This window comes from Cetorhinus maximus, chromosome 1 (assembly GCF_964194155.1).
Source record: "Cetorhinus maximus chromosome 1, sCetMax3.hap1.1, whole genome shotgun sequence".
Taxonomy (NCBI): domain Eukaryota; kingdom Metazoa; phylum Chordata; class Chondrichthyes; order Lamniformes; family Cetorhinidae; genus Cetorhinus; species Cetorhinus maximus.
The window spans coordinates 233,949,634-233,971,246 of record NC_135879.1 but is presented as its reverse complement, the minus strand read 5'-3'; the positions used below and the strand labels follow the sequence as shown (position 1 = coordinate 233,971,246).

Below are 21,613 nucleotides of genomic sequence, written 5' to 3'. Positions count from 1 at the left end.
GCAAGAATGTTTGTGCGTCTGTCAAAGTAAGAGAGAAAGCATCAAATCAGTTTTCACCATACTCATGGAACAATAACTAGATATATCTCAACAAGTCAAGCAGAAACGTACAGATGACCAATTTTTATAAATCATAAAAATGTAAACAAAATCTTAGATTTTTGTAACATTGTAGGATCATAGAATGCGTACAGCAGAAGAGATACCATTCAGCCTGTCACGTCCAAGCAAAAAAGAAGTCTCTGCAGAAACTCAGCCAGTCCCACTCCCCCACCTTTTACCTGCAGCCTTGCAATTTTCTTCACTCCAGACGCTTATCCAATTCCCTTTTGAAAGCCATGATTGAATCTGTATCACCACCAGGTTTACCCAGGTTTTAAGAATATAATATAGATGGTGAAGGGTAATTTGATTGAAGTACTTAGGGCTTTGAAAGGAATTGTTAGAGTAGAGAAAAGAAAAACTTTCAGTTGGTGGGTAGTCTATCGAAAGGAGACATAACCGTAAAACCAGAGCCAGAGAAGTTAGGAAACACTTCTTGTAAATGGTTATAAAGTGTAGAACTTTCCCTCAAAAAAAGGAGGGAGTTGAGTCAAGATCGATTCCTGATTTCAGCTAACCAAAGGTATAAAGGATAAGGGATGTCGAGCCAAGGTGGGTGGATGGAATTAGGACTTAGATCAGCCATGATATCTGAATGGCAGAACAGGTTCAAGGGGATGGATGGCCCACTACTATTCCTATGTCCCTATAACATGCCATTGTGCTCCTTCATTCCCACATATACATTTTTCAGTATCATGGACACCACTCAATATACAATGAAGGCTTGTGGTAAGTGACTAAGCATAAGGAAAGTTTCACAGCAATGTTGTTAAGTTACCCAAGATATCAATCTTACACAACTTTAATTTCATAGTATGTCTCAAATAGGGAAACATCTGTGACCACTTGATTCATTATTTGGTTTAATATTGTTGCATTCTATTGATAACACTTCCATCCCAGAAGCACATACAGTATATGTACCTTGTGCTATTTCATCATCTCTACCCACTTTTGACATAATAATCAGCATGGAGAGAGGTTGGATAGACTTAGGTTGTTTTCATTCGAGCAGAGAAGACTGAGGGGGCGACCTGATCGAGGTGTACAAGATTATGAGGGGCATGGACAGGGTGGATAGGGAGCAGCTGTTCCCCTTAGTTGAAGGGTCAGTCACAAGGGGACATAAGTTCAAGGTGAGGGGCAGGAGGTTTAGTGGGGGGATGTGAGGAAAAACTTTTTTACCCAGAGGGTGGTGAGGGTCTGGAATGCGCTGCCTGGGAGGGTGGTGGAGGTGGGTTGCCTCACATCCTTTAAAAAGTACCTGGATGAGCACTTGGCACGTCATAACATTCAAGGCTATGGGCCAAGTGCTGGTAAATGGGATTAGGTAGGTAGGTCAGTTGTTTCTCACGTGTCGGTGCAGACTCGAAGGGCCGAAGGGCCTCTTCTGCATTGTGTGATTCACATTCACAGCTAGTTAATGTTTTGGTTGGAGATTATGGGAAACAAAAACCTAATTCAATCTTCCTTGAGGCTTTTTAATTTTGCATTCTATCTTCTAGTCCTCTAATCACAATTTTAGCTTGTGTCCTGTAGTTAATTGTCATTATTTATTTTACCATGCCCACTTCACAACTTTCTTGTTTCTAATAAAAAGTGATGAAATCCATAATACAAAATTAAAATAGATACATTATTTATGCAAATGGAATTAAATAAGACCTCTTAATATTGCAAATGAGACTTTTTTGCATTACTGAAAGAGATTATTGTTGCAGTACAGTAGTAGCAGAAGAACACTAGAACAGAAGAAATAAGAGGAGTAGGCCATTTAGCCTCCAGCCTGCTCGGCCATTCAACAAGATCTTGGCTGAACTTCTAACTCAACTCCAGCATTAGAGCTTATCGATACAGACTTGCTTTTTATGGGCAGTCAGACAGCAGGTACATACAATAAGGAATGACCACTTTCATGTAGTGATCACAGGAGTATCAGCAATGTAGGAAAAACCTTTCTCATCAATGGCACAGAAATTGCAGCTTCGGAAAGAATCAAGATTCACCATAGAATACAAAGGGAGAAAATCGTTTCATTATGAAGACATCTCCATGGCTCATATTTGAGTCAGAGATTTTAAAAGAATGGGGTATTAATGCTAAATATTATTACTAGTGACACTGCCATATCACCATAGGGACGAATCAAGGATCTGCAGCGCTGAGGATTCAGGCACAATATGGAATGGATCTCAGGTTCCAGCTGCATTTTGGAGGTGGTCAAGTATGTGGGAGAAATAAAGTGAAATTAATCTAACATAGTGACAGGAGGTTCTGTGAACTGAGGAATGCTCTAAAATTTAGGAAAATTAAGGGAAGAGGTCTGAGCCTGGGAGCATTGTACCTACCCATCTCCACTTTTCCCATCATAGCAGTTTCTATCTTTAACCCTCTGTGTTAAGTCATTTAAGAGTAAAAGTAAAATTAATAGAGAGAATGTCACACAGAATTCGTAAGTGTGCACAATTCCCCAAAGGAGACAAAAAGTTGGCCAACATGCTTAACACAAATTACCATAAATAACCTTAATTAATTTACATAATTTCCAAACTAAAGTTGAAGAGAGTGTACAGGTGATTTTTCTTTCCTGATTGTCAAAGAAACAATGATCACACTTTTGCTTATCACAGGTGTGGAAGTTATAACAGCATGTGAGAAACAGAGCTTTGAGTATCTAAACGACAGTTCATTTTCAAGTTTTTCTGAAATAGAAGAAAAACTCAAATCTGATGGGCTAATGTCTCTGCCCTTACCTTGAACAAAAATTATGCTGAAAATTTTACAAATTGGATACAAGAATATGAAGAATTCATTGATGTGTTTCAACATCTGCTCCCAATTGTTGAGGCACAACTAACCAGGTCTTTTAGATAGTCAGACCTTAAAAGTTAAAACTGCAATTAAGGGAAGATAAATGGCTAAAAGTTTAAAATAACATGAGTATTTTTGACTTGTTAAACCTTGTTTAAATTATTTTCTAAATCAGAAATTTCAGTTCCAGGGGAAAAAAAATGGCAATTTCTTCCCAAATCATAGTGATCATAGAGAATCACTTGTTTAGTTTAACCGCACCAACCTGCACTCTCATAACAAAGCAGTGCATATGTTGAAAACTGAATATGTATTGAACTAATAAATACCAATTCCATATATAGGGGAGACAGTGACAAAGTGGTAATGTCAATGAACTAGTATTCAAAAGGCCCAGATTAATGGTTCAGGAACACATGTTCAACATGGCAGCTGGTAGAAGTTAAATTCAAATAATAAATCTGAAATATAAAGCTAATCTCAGTAATGGTGACCATGACAACTATTATTGATTGTCATAAAAACTGATCCAGTTCACTAATGTCCTTTAGGGAAGGAAATCTGCCATCCTTACCTGGTCCGGCCTACATGACTCCAGACCCAGAACAATGTGGTTGACTCTTAACTGCCCTCTAAAATGGCCTCGTAAACCACTCAATTCAAGGGAAATTAGGGATAGGCGACAAATATGTGCAACTCCCACATTCCATGAAAGAATAAAAAAAGAAAGCAAATTCATAGCAATAAACTACCACAGCACCAGAACAGAAGAAAACAGAAAACAAATACTGGAGTAACAGAGCAGAGGGATGCATGCAGCCCAAGGAGGGGCAGTGGCAGAAACAAACAGGAGGTTCAATCTGTCTCCAAGAAACCTGGCAGACTGCCAAAAACAAGGCCATAAACAAGCTAGCTTAGATAGGTCACATCAGTACAACACAAACAGAGTCAGGCAGAGACTTAAATGAAGGGCTTGGAAGTGGCCTCCATGGAGAATAAAAAAAGCACTAAGGAGGTTTTTAACAGAAGGAAGGGTCAGTTAGCTAGAGAAGTAGCATGAAAAAAAAAGGGGGGGGAAACCGGAAATAAATAAGAAAACTGTGGATAGTTGCTGCAAAGTTAGGAACTGTAGATCACGGCATACAAGTCGACCAGTGAGGATTCCAAAAAAAGATCCTTCCAATAATGGGATTGACTTATATGCCAAGTATAAAATATGTCAAGGCAAGCAGAAACAAGGATGTAAATACTCAGGCTTTCCTCCATTGGGAGGCACTGAAAAACCATGCCGTTTGTGTGGGAAGATGGCAAATTATAGGGAGGAGAATACTTTATTTTATTTGATAGAACCAGTTTGTTCTGATGTGCCTGTGCCAAAAGAATAAAATAAATCACTTTCCTCACATCTAACTGCACCCAAAGGAAATGAGAGATGTTAAATTCTATTGCAAAAATACAATTTTTTTCTTCCTATTACAATCTACCAATAGGAAAACAACATTAGGGACCAATCTGTATTTGACTAATTAATGCACAAGTAATTCCATAAAATCTCATGCTCCTGATTTCAAATCAATTAAAATGATGCACAGTTAACATAAATGCTTTTCAATTATTACAACAACACAAAGACTCTTTTTAGGCGCACATCAAAACAACTCCAATTGTCCTTAAGGCATTTCTACTGCCCACCAGTGCCCCTAGCTCAAGTTTCAGCAAATAACATGATCCCTGCAAAACTACCACAGGTTATAGCAATCCCCAGAGCCAATGTGATAAGACATACACATGCAGCTTTGCTCACTGGATAGTTTTAAAGTTTGCCCTAAAATAGTGAGAAAGATGTTAATAACCATAACAAAATTTAACATACATTTTATCATAGATGCCATAGATTGCGGCACATAAGACCCACCATAAAAGATGATCCCACCCCCAACTTTTTTTGCAAATGAATTTTCTCAGTCCACCTGGACGATACCAGTTTCAAAAGCATCATTTTTTTTTTAAATGTTGAAATGCAGTTTGACTGTATTTAATTCTATCGCCCCATGGGGAAATATCACCGAACTTTATAGTTACATGAAAAAATGATGACTAAACAACTTAAAAATAAATAAATTATTGAAACCATGTCAATAATGTATGCTAAATAAAATGTCAACTTTTTCAGCAACAGGGCAAATGGGTCCAGCATAAATGGTTATCTACAGACATGTGAACTGAATTAAAAAGTTAATACGAGCCAATTTCTGGTGTCTGTACACTCAATCAAATATGTTATTTTCCACAGCTTGGTGCATCTGAATTGACATCCAGACTCATCCCAAATATTCATTTCTAGTTCCCTTAAAGTCAGTCATGACCTTGACATGAAAGCAGCTTGTTGGTTGAAAGAGCAAACCAAAATAAGGAGAGAAATGAGTCATAGCAAAATCTGTTTTCAACTCAACTGAATGGGGAGAAAGGGCAAGATTTTGGTACTGGTTAACCCAAGAATGTGCTTGGAGTACTTAACCAAAAAGTTCATTTTTATAAAAAACATTTTTACTGCCAAGGGAAGTGAACATTTTTGCCAACTTGCTTGGCGACTAAATAGCTACGTCATTGTGGTCAAAGCTTGGATACAGGATACAGGCCCGAAACATACCCAGAATGCAGAGAATTCCATCAGATTTTGGCTTGCTGCTGTAATTCAGGATATTTTGAACTTGTCGAAGACGGCTGCAGCTACAAAACAGAACACAGAAAATATGACCAGCTATTTCAACTATTTCATATTTAATAGTCATAGAAACTATTAAAAGGAACAAATTCATACTACAGTTATTGTACAGGAACAAAAGGAGGAAATACCATATCCAAACCTTAACATAAAAATAGAGTTGGGGCATCGAGTGTTTTGAAAACTGTCTGAAAATTAAAAATTGAGTCACTTTCCAAGTGACTACCTAGAATTACCACAGGTTAGAATTTGACATTTTGTGTAACCCAGGACAGGAGGGCAGTTAATTTAAACAGCTCTGATTTCTCCTCACACCATCCGTCTATAAACAGAAAGGTGTTTTGGTTTGCTCCCTCCTTTATAAGCTGTGAAATATTTCCGACCCCCTTCGGTTTTGGTGTGATCCAATTTCTATTAACAACCCCATAGCATACTTGTGATAGGATGAACTCCGAGGTTAGTTTACTTGCACATGCTCAAAAAAGTGTGGTTGGGGGGCTGGAGGAGCAGGTCGCAACATAGCCCCTGGGCGCTCTTCCAGTAAAAGAGGGATTGAGAAAGGCAGATTTACAGGGGAAAGGTCACAGAGAAAAGAATTGGTTCATGTGTGTCCAGAGTCCAGATTCAAAGTCCAATGAGGCGTTCCTTCAGAGGTCGGCAGGCCTAAAACCGATGCTGTATAATTGACTTTCCCAATGGAGTTGACTTTTTACTTCATACGAGGAGAGGGCACACAGATTTGAATCAGTCTTGTAGGCGATGGCACACAAGTTCTTGTAGAAACAGCGTAGATGGGGCCAGGTATTCCATCTGGGCAGAGCCCCTTTTCTGCGCTGCTTTTTGAAGATGGTAAAATTGCAGACTGGGGTTTTTCAGTACCACGAGGCAATATTACTGGTTCCACAAGCTAGGCCCATGTCACATGTCTTCCACCCCTCCACTCTGACTTTCAGACTGTTCCAACCATTAAGACTTGAAAGGAAGGTTGTGGGCCCTTTGTCCTCACAGACAAATAGACTCCGGTTGGTCAGCCTGGCTTATGAAATGCAGATGGTCTCTGTATAGTTCTCTTTGAATTTGGTCTCTGCAGCCCACAGGGGGTTGCTAGTATCTCTTCAAAGATAACAATACTTCACAATACTGCTGACAATCTTAAATTGGTTGTCAACTCAAAAGTGTCCAACATTAGATGCGATTCCACGATTCAAGATTATTTAGCAAATGTGTCCAATGTGCTAAGAATTATGCTGACAACCAATTTAAGATTGTCAGTTGGCGCATTTGCATGTACTGGAAGCTACATATACACAGGGCCCTGTTCTTTGCAGACAGAAAGAACAGGTACACACATTGCGCCTGCTTCAGCTAAATAAAACAAGTGACAATCATTCGCCAGCTCATTCCTTGGGGCAAGGCCTTGACATATGAGGGTCAAGTGACCTGGTTTAAATTTCAAGCAATGCTTGGCAGCTAACTGTCAGTTACCATCACTGGTGCATTCTCCATGGCAACTCCACTTGCCAACCAATCAATACTCTTTTCACATACAGAATAAATTGTTTTCCCCTTATATCAATATCCTTGCAAGTGTTCTGATGGGTGCAGGACGCAAAGCTTGGACGTCTCTTTTTTTTCAACAATACGCTAAATCAGATGAATTGACTCAACTCCATTGCAGTAGCTGGCTGCTTGTTACTGCCTGCCAAGACACCAGCCAACAGAAGTTAACTGGCTGAAAACAGAATATAGCCACCCTAGAACTCCAACTGCATAGATGCATACAGAAACAGATGTGGTCATCTCCATTACTCTGCTGGCTGGCTGAGTTAATAGCTGAACCTCAGACCAGAAAAAGTGCCAGGTTTGACGCTAATCTGTAGTTAATTCACTCACTGATTGAAGCTGGAATAACATTGAGGGCTTAGCAATGACTTAGTACCCCTGGGTTGAGAAGAAGCTAAAGAATGTCAGATTCACATGTCTAGTAGAACTGTACTTGTGTAAATTTCAGGCAAGAACAGACAGGTAGGCTGCTGGTCACTTGAAGAGTTAACTCACATCTGTGGAACAAGACCAATAGAATAAATAGCAGAAATAGGAAAGAAAGAAGGATATATATCAAGAGTATAGCACAAATGACACCAAGAGGCAAGTCAAAACTTCTATTTACATGGTCCTTTCATGTCCTCAGGACATCCTAAACCACTTTAATACATTTTATGCATTAAGTTGCAGCTACCAATTTGCAAACTAAAAAAAGGTCCCACAAACAGCAAATGAGACAAATTGACCAGTTAACTTATTTTGGTTATGCTGGTTGAGGACAGCAGGGGAACTTCTCGACTCTACAGATAGAAGGAAGTAATGAATAGCTTAAACTCAGACATCATCTGAGTCATTCATATCAATCAAAGTAACATTTCAACCTATGCACTGTGAAATTATTTACATTCATTTCAGTCTTTTGTACTCATATCTGATTTTTAACCTGCTGATTATCAGGGCTGACATAATGCAAAATTATCTAATTTATATTCAAGATATTTAATTAAATATATTTAGGAATGCAGATTAAAAGTATTAGACAAACTTAAAATCCCAGTATCCTTCAAATACAATATTATGTAATAAGTTTGAACTTTCAACTTTTTTTCCCCATGTGTTTAAGGTTAGAAACAGAACTCAAGCTATACTTCAAAGAATTTTACTTGTTCTCATTTTTAAGCTTTTTTTCATTCATTCATTTACAGGATGCGCGTGTCCCTGGCTAGGCCAGCATTTCTTGTCCATTCCTAATTGCCCTCGAGAAGGTGGTGGTGAGCTCCTATGTGGTGTAGGTACACCCACAGTGCTGTTAGGGAGGGAGTTCCAAGATTTTGACCCAGTGACAGTGAAGGAACGGCAATATATTTCCAAGTCAGGATGGTGAGTGACTTGGAAGGGAACTTCCAGGTGGTTCCCATGTATCCACTGCCCTTGCCCTTCTAGATGGCAGTGGTTGTGGGTTTAGAAGGTGCTGTCTAAAGAGCCTTGGCGAGTTCCTGCAGTGCATCTTGTAGAAGGCACACACTGCTGCCACTATGCGTCAGTGGTGGAGGGAGTGAATGCTTGTGGATGGGGTGCCAATTAAGTGGGCTGCTTTGTCCTGGAAAGTGTCAAGCTCCTTAGGTGTTGTTGGAGCTGCACTCATCCAGGCAAATGGAGAATATTCCAACACACTCCTGACTTGTGCCTTGTAGATGGCAGACAGACTTTGGGGAGTCAGGAGGCAAGTTACTCATCGCAGGATTCTTAGACTCTGACCTGCTCTTGTAGCCAGTGTTTATAAGGCTAGTGCAGTTCAGTTTCTGGTCAATGGTAACCCCCAAGATGTAGATCATGGGGGATTCAGCAATCATAATGTCATTGCAAGTCAAGGGGTGATGGTTAGATTCTTTCTTGTTGAGGATGTGCAATCATCAGCGAACAATGTTCACCATTCGTGACTTCTCTGATGCTGAAGCAGTCCATGTCCAATTGCAGCAAGGCCTGGCTTGGCCTGACACTTGTGTGGCGCAAATGTTACTTGCCATTTGTCAGCCCAAGCCAGGCCTTGCTGCAATTGGACATGGACTGCTTCAGCATCAGAGAAGTCACGAACGGTGAACATTGTTCGCTGATGATTGCACATCCTCATTTCTGACCTGATGATGGAAGGAAGGTCATTGATGAAGCAGCTGTAGATGGTTGGACCTAGGACAACACCCTGATAAACTCCTGCCCTGTGACACTCTGGAACTGAGGTGATTGACCTCCAACAACCACAGCCATCTTCCTTTGTGCTAGGTATGAATCCAACCAGCCAAGAGCTTTCCCCGATTCCCAGTTTTGCTAGGGCTCCTTGATGCCACACTCGGTCAAATGCTGCCTTGATGTCAAAGGCAGTCACTCTCACCTCACCTCTGGAACTGCGCTCTTTTGTCCATGTTTGAAACAAGAGGGTAATGAGGGCAGAAGCTGAGTGACCCTGGCAGAATCCAAACTGAGCTTCAGTGAGCAGGTTACTGCCAAGCAAATATCGCTTGATAGCACGGTTGATGACCGCTTCCATTGCTTTACTGATGGAGAGTGGACTGATGGGGCAGTAATTGGCCAGGTTGGATTTGTCCTGCTTTTTGTGCACAGGACATACCTGGGCAACATTCCACATTGCCGGGTAGATGCCTGCTTTGTCACTGTACTGAACAGCTCAGCTAGGGGCACAGCAAGTTCTGGAGCACAAGTCTTCAGTACTATTGCCAGAATATTGTCAGGACCCATAGCCTTTGCAGTATCCAGTGCCTTCAGCCATTTCTTGATATCATGTGGAGTGAATCGAATTGGTTAACAACTGGTACCTGTGATGCTGGGGACCTCCAGCGGAGGCCGAGATGAATCATCCATTCGGCACTTCCTGCTGAAGATTGCTGCGAATGCTTCAGCCTTATCTTTTGCACTGATGTGCTGGGCTCCTTCATCACTGAGGATGGGTATATTTGTGGAGCCTCCTCCTCTAGTGAGTTGTTTAATTGCCCACCATTATTCATGACTGGGTGTGGCAGGACTGCAGAGCTTAGATCTGATCCCTTGGTTGTGGAATTGCTTAGCTCTATCACTTGCTGCTAATGTTGTTTGGCATGCAAGTAGTCTTGTGTTGAGAGCTTCACTCCTCATTTTTAGGTATGCCTGGTGCTGCTCCTGACATGCCCTCCTACACTCTTCATGAAACCAAGATTGATCCCCTGTCTTGGAGGTAATGGTAGAGTGGGGAATATGACAGGCCATGAGGTTACAGTCTGTGCTTGATTATACTTCTGCTGATGGCCCACAGCGTCTCATGGATACACAGTCTTGAGTTACTAGATCTGTTTGAGATCTACTTCATGGGGTCCGGAGTCGATGTTGAGGACTTACAGGGTAACTCCCTCCCGACTGTACACCACTGTTTTGCCACCTCTGCTGGTAGGACAGGACATTCCCGGGGGCGGTAATGGTGGTGTCTGGGATATTATCTGTAAGGTATGATTCCATGAGTATGACTATGTCAGGCTGTTGTTTTATTAGTCTGTGCGACAGCTCTTCCAATTTTGGCAGAAGCCTCCAGCAAGGAGGACTCTGTAGGGTCAACAGGGCTGGGTTTGCCACTGTTTCCAGTGCTTAGCTTGATGCCGGGTGGTCTGTCCTGTTCATTCCTTTTTATTGACTCTTTAGCGGTTTGATATGACCGAGTGGTTGCCATTTCAGAGTTAACCACATTGCTGTGGATCTGGAGTCACATATAGGCCAGACCAGGTGAGGACGGATTTCCTTCCCTAAAAGGGCATTAGTGAACCTCATGGGTTTTTATGACAATTGACAATGGTTTCATGGTCATGATTAGACTTTTAATTCCAAGTTTTTACTGAATTCAAATTCCACTAGCTGCCGTGGTGGGATTCGAACCCAGATCCCCAGAGCATTACCCCAGGTCTCTGGATTACCAGTAACAATACCACTACGCCAACGCCTCCCCACAGCTATGATTTTTAGATCATTACAGCTTCACAATTGTGCAAATGCATTAATATAGATAGATGTGCCAGGAGAATAAAAGTGAATATTGGAGAAGTTACATGAAACAAGTAGAAAGCAATGACATCATTTTTTCCAAATATAAGCTTACATGAGGAACAGATTTATTCATATCATTTTCATGTTCTGGGGACCCAGGTTCTAATCCCACACGGGCAGATGGTGAAATTTGAATTCAATAAAAACTTGGAGTTAAAAGTCTGATGATGACCACAAAACTATTTGTCAATTGTCGTAAAAACCCATCTGGTTCACTAATGTCCTTTAGGGAAGGAAATCTGCTGTACTTACCTGGTCTGGCCTACATGTGACTCCAGACCTACAGCAATGTGGTTGACTCTTAAATGCCCTCTGAACAAGGGCAATTAGGGATGGGCAATAAATGCTGGCCTAGCCAGCGATGCCCACGTCCCATGAACGAATATTAAAAAATAATATGGGTCTGAAACCCCACTATAGCCTTCAAAGAGTCAAACAGCCAGTTTACCTCTCAACTTAACTATTCTAACACGCCTGGTTGGTCCCCCACATCGTCCTATCCAGAAACTTGAGGTCATCCAAAACTCTATTGCCCATGTATTAACTCGCACCCAGTTCCATTCACCTATCACCTCTGTGCTCACTGACCTACATTTGCACCCGGTCAAGCAACGTCTTGATTTTAAAACTCTCATCTTTGCTTTCAAACCCCTCCATGGCCTCGCCCCCTGCTTTTCTCTATAATCTCCTCCAGCACCACAACTTTCTGAGATATCTGCACTCTTCTAATTCTAGCCTCTTAAGCATCACCAATTTTAATGGCCCCACCATTGATGGCTAGACCCCAAGCTCTGGAATGCCCTCCCTATATCTCTCCACTGAAGCCTCACTTTCCTCCTTTACGGCACTCCTTAAAACTACCTCTTTGACCAAGCTGACCCAACAACTACTTATGTAGCTCAGTACCATATTTTGTTTCATAAGCGTCATAGACTGTTTTATTAAACGAGCTATATAAATAAGCTGGTGCTGTTGTTACTACTTCATTTGCAGCAGGCTTATGTCACGAGACATATCTGCTTACCTGGAACAGTGCCAAAGTTCCTTTTGCAAATTCCATTATTATACTTTTACAAACAAGCAGAGTATATGTTTTAAGAATAGAGTTTATTAAAATTAATGGAAATTAATAGTATGCAATGACCGATTTTAGCAAAAATTTTCAATGTTGCCTGCATTCAAATGTGCTTAATGCTTTTTGATAGACTGGTTATTAAAATGATGGAGGATTCTGGTCCTCAGTTCAAATTACCAAGTCTATCAAAATTCCTGAAAAATAAGGAAACTATGGCTGAGTGGAACAAGAATTGAATCCAAAGTCCCACAGAAACATTTTCACCCATATCAGACATCACAGAAAATAGAATGTGCTGCATTATATGAAATTGAATCACTGCTTTTATCCACTAAATAATCCAATTACATTTCACTGAAATTACAGGTAGCATGGAGGTCATCAGGAGATTATGAAAAGTTAAACATTAGGTGGCTCACAATGGAACATAAATAAATCTGAACACAGCCACTCCAACCTCCACCATGGCAACACAAACACTCCATCCTCTTAACAAACAAGGCACTTATTTGCTGTATTTTGCTTTGCCTGGCTTGCAAAATCAAAAAACATATTTTAAGTTCTTAAATCTATGAAAAAGAGTAATTTGTGGTGAATTGGAATTCATGGCGAAAAAAACTGTCAGAAATTGCTGTTTCTTTTATTGCGACGAGCTCAATTATTTTTCCAACAATTCCTGCCCAATGTATTTTTTCCACAAACGTAGAATTATTACATTATGAGCAGAAATATTTTCATTCTTCTACAACTTTTAAAAACCTCTCGGATCAGACTTTCAGCCACCCCTTCTAATTTTTCCTTTCAGGTTCAGTATCAGTTTTTCTGCTTGTGAAGCAGCTTAGGATGTTTTCTCATATTAAAGGCAAATTTATGGTCTCCACAAAATGAATATGGCTCCAAAAACTTTTTACTTTGATCTAAAGATCCACAATCAGCAAAATGCAGTGGGTGTTAAATGATAAAATTAAAATTTTTATTGACTCAGTTTGCATTCAATGCTGTAAGATGATGTTACTTTACTCTGTAATCATGGTTGCATATCTGGTGCACATTTTAATCAGCATGAAGCAAGTATCTCCAAATAAATATCTCCAAAAAAATATCCAATACATGCATGCAAATCACAGGTCGCATTTCAGAAAGCTTAAGGAACCAAGCAGATTAAAAACACTTGATCCAAAATGTGCAAACCTATCCAGTCTCCAAATATTCACCTCCTGCCTGCCATCTACAACAGGAGTATGGCTGAATACTTTCCATTTGCCTGGATGAGTGCAGCTCCAACACTCAAGAAGCTTGACACCATCCAGGACAAAGCAGCCTGCTCAACTGGCACCCCCATCCACTGACATTAATTCCCTCCACCACCGATGCACAGTAGCAGCAGCGTGTACCATCTGCAAGATGCACCTCAGGAACTCATCAAGGCTCCTCAGATAGCATCTTCCAAACCCACGACTGCCATCATCTAAAAGGACAAGGGCAGCAGACACATGGGGACACCACCACCTGGAAGATCCCCTCCAAGCCACATACCACCCTGACTTGGAAATATATCACTGTTCCTTCATTGTTACTGGGTCAAAATCCTGGAATTCTGTCCCTAACAGGATTGTGGGCGTACCTACACCACATAGGCAGTTCGAAGCAGCTCACCAACACCTTCTCAAGGGCAATTAATGCTGACCTAGCCAGCGATGTCAACATCCTTTGAATTATTTTTTTTTAATTGACCAGTGGAACTAAAGTTTCACTCTTTCACCTTGCCAAATTATGTATACTCAATAAAACCTTTTCTGCTCCAGTAAATACGTTTCTATCTCAACCATGTTCTCTCAGAATCAAAATCACCACGACACAAAAATAGGCCCTTTGTCCCATCAAATCCATGCCAGCTCTCTGTAGAGCAATCCAGTCAGTCCCATTCCCCCACTATCCCTGTAGCCTTTATTTATTCTTTCATGGGATGTGGGAGTTGCTGGCAAAGCCAGCATTTGTTGCCCATCTCTAATTTCCTTTGAACCGAGTGGCTGGTTAGGCCATTTCAGAGGGCGGTTAGGGATCAAACACATTGCTGTGGGTCTCGAGTGGGGCCGAATTCCTCCTCTAAAGGGTGTAGGTGAAGCAGATGGGTTTTTACAACAATCGATTCATGTGGTCATCATTACTGAAACCAGCATTATACTCCAGGTTTATGAATTGAATTAAAATTCCACCAGCTGCCACTGTGGGATTTGAATCCATGTTCACAGGGCATTAGCCTGGGCATCTGGATTATTAATTAGTAACATTACCACTACGCCACCATCGTCCCCAGCCACACAAATTTCCCCTTAAGTGCCCATGCAATTTTCTTTTGAAATCATTGATGGTCTCCACTTCCACCACCCTCAGTCAACAAATTCAAGGTCAACACCCCGTGTGCATTTCGTTTAAACTTTAAATTCGTGTCCTCTAGTCCATGTACCATGAGATGATAGGAGCAGCATTTTTTTTTCTTTGTCCGGCTTATCTAAACCTTTCATAATCCTTTACATCTCTAACCAGATCCCCACCACCCCCTCAATCCTTCTTTGTTAAACCCCCTCTCAATATGCCTTGCCACCTTCAAAGATTATACACATGAACCGCCAGGTCATCCCTCCTGGTATGTTACTGAATCTATATTACATTTTTTTCTATGACTCCAAACTGGATCTACCTTTTTCATGTATATAATGACCCTATTAAATGAAAGTCAAGAGAAGCTGGGATTGGTCTCCTGCACAGAAAGTTCAAGGGAGGTTTAATTCGTTGTTAAAAATAAGCTAAATATTTTCTGACATTTGTAGTTATTTTTGTGAACAAAAATGTATTAAATGCATATCAGATGCATTACAGCAACATTATCAGACAAAATGACACCAAAATGGGGTATTAGATTAGCTGGCCAACAGCTTGATCAAAGATAATAGGTTTGAAGGTCCTGAAGGTGGACATAGAACTGGGGAGAGAGGGGTTGACAGCCAATTCCAGAGCTTACAACCAATACTGTTGAAGACACAGCATGGTGGAACGAATGGACTGGGGAGTGTGGAGCAGGCCAGGGTTGGAGGAATACAACATTCTCATGAGGGCTGCAACAGTGGAAGAGGTTACAGAGATAAGGGAGGTGTAAGGTCATGGAGGGATCTGAACATGAACCTGAGAATTTTAAATTTGCAGCATTGTTGAACAGAAGCCTATGTAGCTCAGGAAGTAGAGGAATGAGCAGAACTTGGGTAAGGATAAGAGAAGAGTTTTAAATGAGTTCAAGGTTATCAAGGGTGGAAGGATGAGAGGCTGACCAGAAGACCATTGGAATAGTTATGTGAAAGGATAACAGTGTTCCTAGAAAAAGGAAATAGATGATAAAAAACTGAACTGGACTAGCCATATAAATACTGTGGCTCCAAAAGCAGGTCAGAAGCTAGGACCCATGCGACGGGTATCTCACCTCCTGACTCCCCAAAGCCTGTCCACCACCCAGAAGGCACAAGTCAGGAGTGTGATGAAATACTCCCCACTTGCCTGGGTGAGTGCAGCTCCCATAACACTCAAGCAGCCTGACACCATCCAAGACAAAGCAGCCCATTTAATTGACACCACATCCACAAACATTCACTCCCTCCCCCACCGATGCACAGTAGCAGCAGTGTGTACTATCTACAAGATGCACTGCAGGAATTCACCAAGACTCCTTAGTCAGCACCTTCCAAACCCACCACCACTACCATCTAAAAGGACAAGGGCAACAGATACATGGAAACACCACCACCTGGAAGTTCCCCTCCAAGTCACTCACCATCCTGACTTGTAAATACATCGCTGTTCCTTCACTGTCGCTGGGTCAAAATCCTGGAATACCTACACCACATGGACTGCAGCGGTTCAAGGCAACAGCTCACCACCACCTAGGGATGGGGAATAAATGTTGGCCCAGCCAGTGAAGCCCACATCCCATGAATGAATAAAAAAAATGTGGGGTTCAGATCAGTGAAAAAAGACCTACTGAGACAAACGGCACCTTTGCATTCTCAAATTATTTTTTGCAATAACAAAAGTAACCCACAAAATGTCTGATTCCAGGTTGCCACGCCCCACCATTTCTCAACATAAAAGGCAGTAAGAGGCAACTTGAAAGCATCACTAAAAACAGCTTTCTTGCAATACAGTAATTTAGAATACTAGACCATTAATATTCTTCAAAGGGTTTGTACTTCACTACATGTAACTAAATGCATGGTTATAGATTATATAGCTAATTAATTGCCAGTTTTATCTGAATACATGATTTTAATTAAATCCTTTTTATAATGAAATAAGACGACATTTGCAGTCCTTTCAATACCCTAACCCATACTTATAACCAATTGAGCACCGGAACGATTTTTGTTTTGGTGACAGTGAATGTCAAGAACTACCAAGCTTCATACAGCTTAAGGGTTAAGAAACTCATGGTGGGGGAAAAAAAATTGTAATCACTACAACTGAATAACTACAGGTAATCAGTAGTCTCTCTGTACATCACAGAATCACCGAAACGTGACAGCGCAGAAGGAGGCCATTTGTCTTGTCATGTCTGCACCGGCTCTCCGAATAGCACCAAATGAATTGCTCATTCTCCCGCTTTTACCCCATAAGCCTGCATATTCTTCATTTTAAGACAACTTTCTAATTCCCTTTTGAATGTTTCAATTGAGCCTCCCTCCACCACACTCTTTGGCAGTGCGTCCCACAGCTTAACCATTCGCTGCATGAAAAAGTCCTCTCCTCATATCACTTTTGCTTCTTTTACCAAATACTTTAAATCAGTTCCCTCTCATTCTTGATCTTTTCACGAGTGAGAACAGTTTCCCCCTATCTACTGTCAGACCCCTCAATTTTGAATACCTTTATCAAATCTCCTCCCACCTTTCTTTTCTCCAAGGAAAACAGGCCTAACTTCTCCAATCTATCTACATAACTGATCCCTCATTGCTGGAACCACCCTCGTAAATTTTTCTACACCCTCTCCAATGCCTTCACACCCTTTCTGAATTGCAATGCTTAGAATTAGACACAATACTCCAGCTGAAGCTGAACTAGTGTCCTATACAAGTTGAACATAGCCGCGTTGCTCTTGTACTCTATGCCCCTGTTAATAAAGTCCAGGATGTCGTATGCTTTATTAACCGTGCTCTCAACCTGTCCTGCCACCTTCAATGGTTTATGCACAAATACACCCAGGTCCTTCTGCTCCTGCACCGTCTTTAGAGCTGTATCCTTTATTTTATAGTGTTTCTCCAAGTTCTTCCTACCAAAATAAATCACTTCACATTTCTCCACATTGAATTTCATCTGCCACCTGTCCACCCTTACTACTAACTTGTCCTTTTGAAGTTCTACACTATCCTTCTCAGTTCATAATGCTACCAAGTTTCATATCATCTGCAAATGTTGAAATTGAGCCCTGTGCACCAAGGTCTAGGCCATTTTTCAAGAAAAGCAAGGGTCCCAATACTGGCCCTTGGGAAACTCCACTACAAACCTTCCTCCAGCCTGAAAGCCCCTGGGAAACTCCACTACAAACCTTCCTCCAGCCTGAAGAACATCAATTAACCACTACCATTTCCTGCCACTCAGCCAATTCCATATCCATGTTGCTACTGTATCCTTTCATTCTGTGGGCTATAACTTTGCTCAAGTCAGTTGTCTGACACTGTAACAAATGTCTTTTGGAAGTCCATGTACACTACATCAATTGCATTACCCTCATCAACCTTCTCTATTAACTCTTCAAAAAACTCCAGCAAGTTAGTTAAATGTGATTGGCTCTTTAAAAATTCCATGCTGGCTTTCCTTAATTAACCAGCATTTGTCCATGTGACTATTAAATTTTGTCCCGAATTATTATTCTAGAAATTTTCCCACTACCAAAGTTAAACTGGCCAGCCTGTAGTTGCTGGCCTCATTCTTATACCATTTTTTGGCAGTCCTCTGGCACTACTCCACTCCTGAGTCTAAGGAAGAATGAAAAATTATGGCCAGTACCTCTGCAATTTCATCTCTCGTTTCCCTCAGCATCCTCATCCGATCCTAGTGTTTTATCCACTAACTACAGACAGTCTTTCGTCCTCTTCCTCTTCCTCTAACAATTTAAACCATTCTAGTGTCTAAATTGCCTCCTCCTTTACCATAGTCTGGCTAGCATCGTCTTCCTTGGTGAAGACAGGTGCAAAGTATTAATTTAATGCCTCATCTGTGCCTTCATGCATAAATTCTCTTTTTGGTTCCTAGTCAGCCCTACTCCTCCTTTTACCACCCTTTTGCTATTTATAGGACTATAGAAGACTTTGGAATTCTCTTATGTTGACTGCCAGGCTCTTTTCATGCTCCCTCTCTTCTTCTCTTATTTGCTTTTTCATCTCCCCTAACATATTCTATCACCGATCTTTTTCAGTTGCTCCAATTGCATGTCATGATGATGTCATGTAATCATAATATTTTAATTCATTTTCTATTCATTCATGCGATGTGGGAACCAGTGGCATGATCAGTTTTTATTGGCTATCCTTAACTGATCTTGAAAAGGTGGTGGTGAGCACCTTTTTGAATGCAACTGAGTTGCTTACCAGGTCATTTCAGAGGCAGTTAAGAGTCAACATCATTGCTGTGGATTTGGAGTCACAGGTAGGCCAGGCTGGTTAAGGACAACAGATTTTGTTCCATAAAAAGGTCAGAAGTGACAAGATGGGATTTTATGACAATCTTGTAATTTCACAATCACCATTACTGATGCTAGCTTTTAATTTCAGATCTATTTAATTAACTGAATTTAAATTTCTGAGCCGTGGTGAAACTTGAACTTGTGCCTCCAGATCAGGCCAGGCCGGGTCCAAGCCTCTGGATTATTGTTCTACGAATATAACCACGATGTTACCATGCTCCTAAATCTGTACGGCAACCAAAATTTCACTTGGGACCTGCACTTTCTTTATTCTTTTACAGGCCTTGCTGGCAAGGCCAGCATTTGTTGCCCATCCCTAATTGCCCTTGAACTGAGTGGCTTGCTGGGCCACATACGAGGGCATTTAAGAGACCTTTTATGGAACAAAATCTGTTGTCCTTAACCAGTCTGGCCCACATGTGACTCCAGATCCACATGTCCTTTATGAAAAGAAATCTGCTGCCCCTAACCAGCCTGGCCTACCGGTGACACCAAATCCACAGGAATGATGTTGACTCTTAACTGCCTCTGAAGTGGCCTGGTAAACAACTTAGTTGCATTCAAAAAGGCACTCACCACCACCTTTTCAACTACATTGTTGTGGGTCTGGAGTCACATGTAGGCCAGACCAGGTAAGGATGGCACATTTCCTTCCCTAGAGGACATTATTGGACCAGATGGGTTTTTACAACAATTGATGGTGGTTTCATGGTCACCATTACTGAGACTCGCTTTCAATTCCAGATTTTTAATTGATTTTAAATTCCACCAGCTGCCATAGTGGGATTTGAATACGTCCCTAGGACTTTGGCATGCACCTCTGGATTGCTAGTCCAGTGACATGACCATTACACCACCGTCTCCCCATATCCATTTAGCAACACAGATATTTGTCATATGCAAAGGCCGAGTAGAACTCAATTTCTAAATAAAACAAAAATCAATTTGCTCATTGTTTTAGGGAAAGCAAAACCTTCATAGTTCAGCACTTACATCAAGCTACATAACAATTGCGTAGACTGCTGTCAAATTTTCCTACACACCAGGTTTTTGCAGTTCAGATCTGCATGTTTCAAGTTCTTGTACAGTCATGTACTTCCCAAATATAATTGATTCAAGGAGTCAACATCTTTTGCCCCCAGCCTGGGAATCAAATTTCCAGACATTTTCCAGCAAGTTCTCATAGTTATTGCTCTTAATAAGTTGCTGTTCAAGCTATAAACAAGGCTAGCAAGATTTCCTTACTTTGAATTCAAACGTTGCACTGTCACACAAATGCCAACTCCAAGTAACTGCTATTGATTGATTTAACATTCTGATTCCTTTCAAATTTTTTCAAGCAAAAGCCTAAACAGCTTTTCTATTCCAAATAAACCACATCCACCATCTGGGCAATTCCATTTATTCTCCACAGTGCAGAATTGAAATAAAGTTACTATGAGCTACAAAACTAAGTATGAAATAACAAAACAGATACATCCAGTACCCCCTCACCGACCTCCAGCCCTCCTGAAAATCATCTTAACCGCCACAGTGGCACTCATCCAATCTTGAAACTAGTTAACGAATACGTGATGCAGACAAAGATGTCAAAATGGCATCAAAAGTTAATCTGACTCAAACTAGCCTCTCTCCTCCCCTTCCTATCAACCCTACAACCATTTCCAACAAAGAACACATTTATTTATTCTTTTTATTGGGATATGGGCATTGCTGGCAAGGCCAGTATGTTACCCATCCCTAATTGTTCTCGAAAAAGGTGATAATAAGCCACTTTCTTGAACCACTGCAGTCCATCTGGTGCAGGGGAACCCACAGTGCTGTTAGGGAGGGAGTTCCAGGATTTCAATCCAGCAATGAAAGAATGGTGGTGTGTGATGTTCTCATGGGTCTGATGCCCTTGAATAAAAGCAAAAAACTGCGGATGCTGGAAATCCAAAACAAAAATAAAAATACCTGGAAAAACTCAGCAGGTCTTGCAGCATCTGCAGAAAGGAACACAGTTAACATTTCAAAGAACAAAGAACAAAGAAAAGTACAGCACAGGAGCAGGCCCTTCGGCCCTCCAAGCCTGCGCCGATCATACTGCCTGTCAACTAAAACATTTTGCACTTCCGGGGTCCATATCCCTCTATTCCCATCCTATTCATGTATTTGTCAAGCTGCCTCTTAAACACCACTATCGTACCTGCTTCCACCACCTCCTCTGGCAGCAAATTCCAGACACTCACTATCCTCTGCGTAAAAAACTTGCCCCACACATCTCCTCTATAGTTTTCTTCTCTCACCTTAAATCTATGACTCTTCCACCCTGGGAAAAAGCTTCTGACTATCTACTCTGTCCATGCCACTCATAATTTTGTAAACTTCTATCAAGTCGACCCTCAATCTCTGTCGCTCTATCCGTCGGAAAGGGGGTGGGGATGGAGGAGAGAGTTCATGATCCAAAATTGTTTCGAGTCCGTATAACTCTTCAACAGAACTAAGGAAAAATAGAAAAGAGGTGAAATGTAAGCTGGTTTAAGGGGTGGGGGGGGGGGTG

The 21,613-nt window shown here is 41.2% G+C and overlaps 1 protein-coding gene across 2 annotated transcripts in view; it reads right to left on the bottom strand.

Annotated features, from left to right (window-relative positions):
• dnaaf9 (dynein axonemal assembly factor 9) overlaps positions 1-21,613 on the bottom strand; it is a 253,896-nt gene that overhangs the window by 225,176 nt on the left and 7,107 nt on the right. For both annotated transcript variants that reach the window (XM_078554544.1, XM_078554554.1), the window contains one exon: positions 5,567-5,646. In XM_078554544.1, the coding sequence (XP_078410670.1) occupies positions 5,567-5,646 (80 nt within the window). The remainder of the gene's footprint in view (positions 1-5,566; positions 5,647-21,613) is intronic.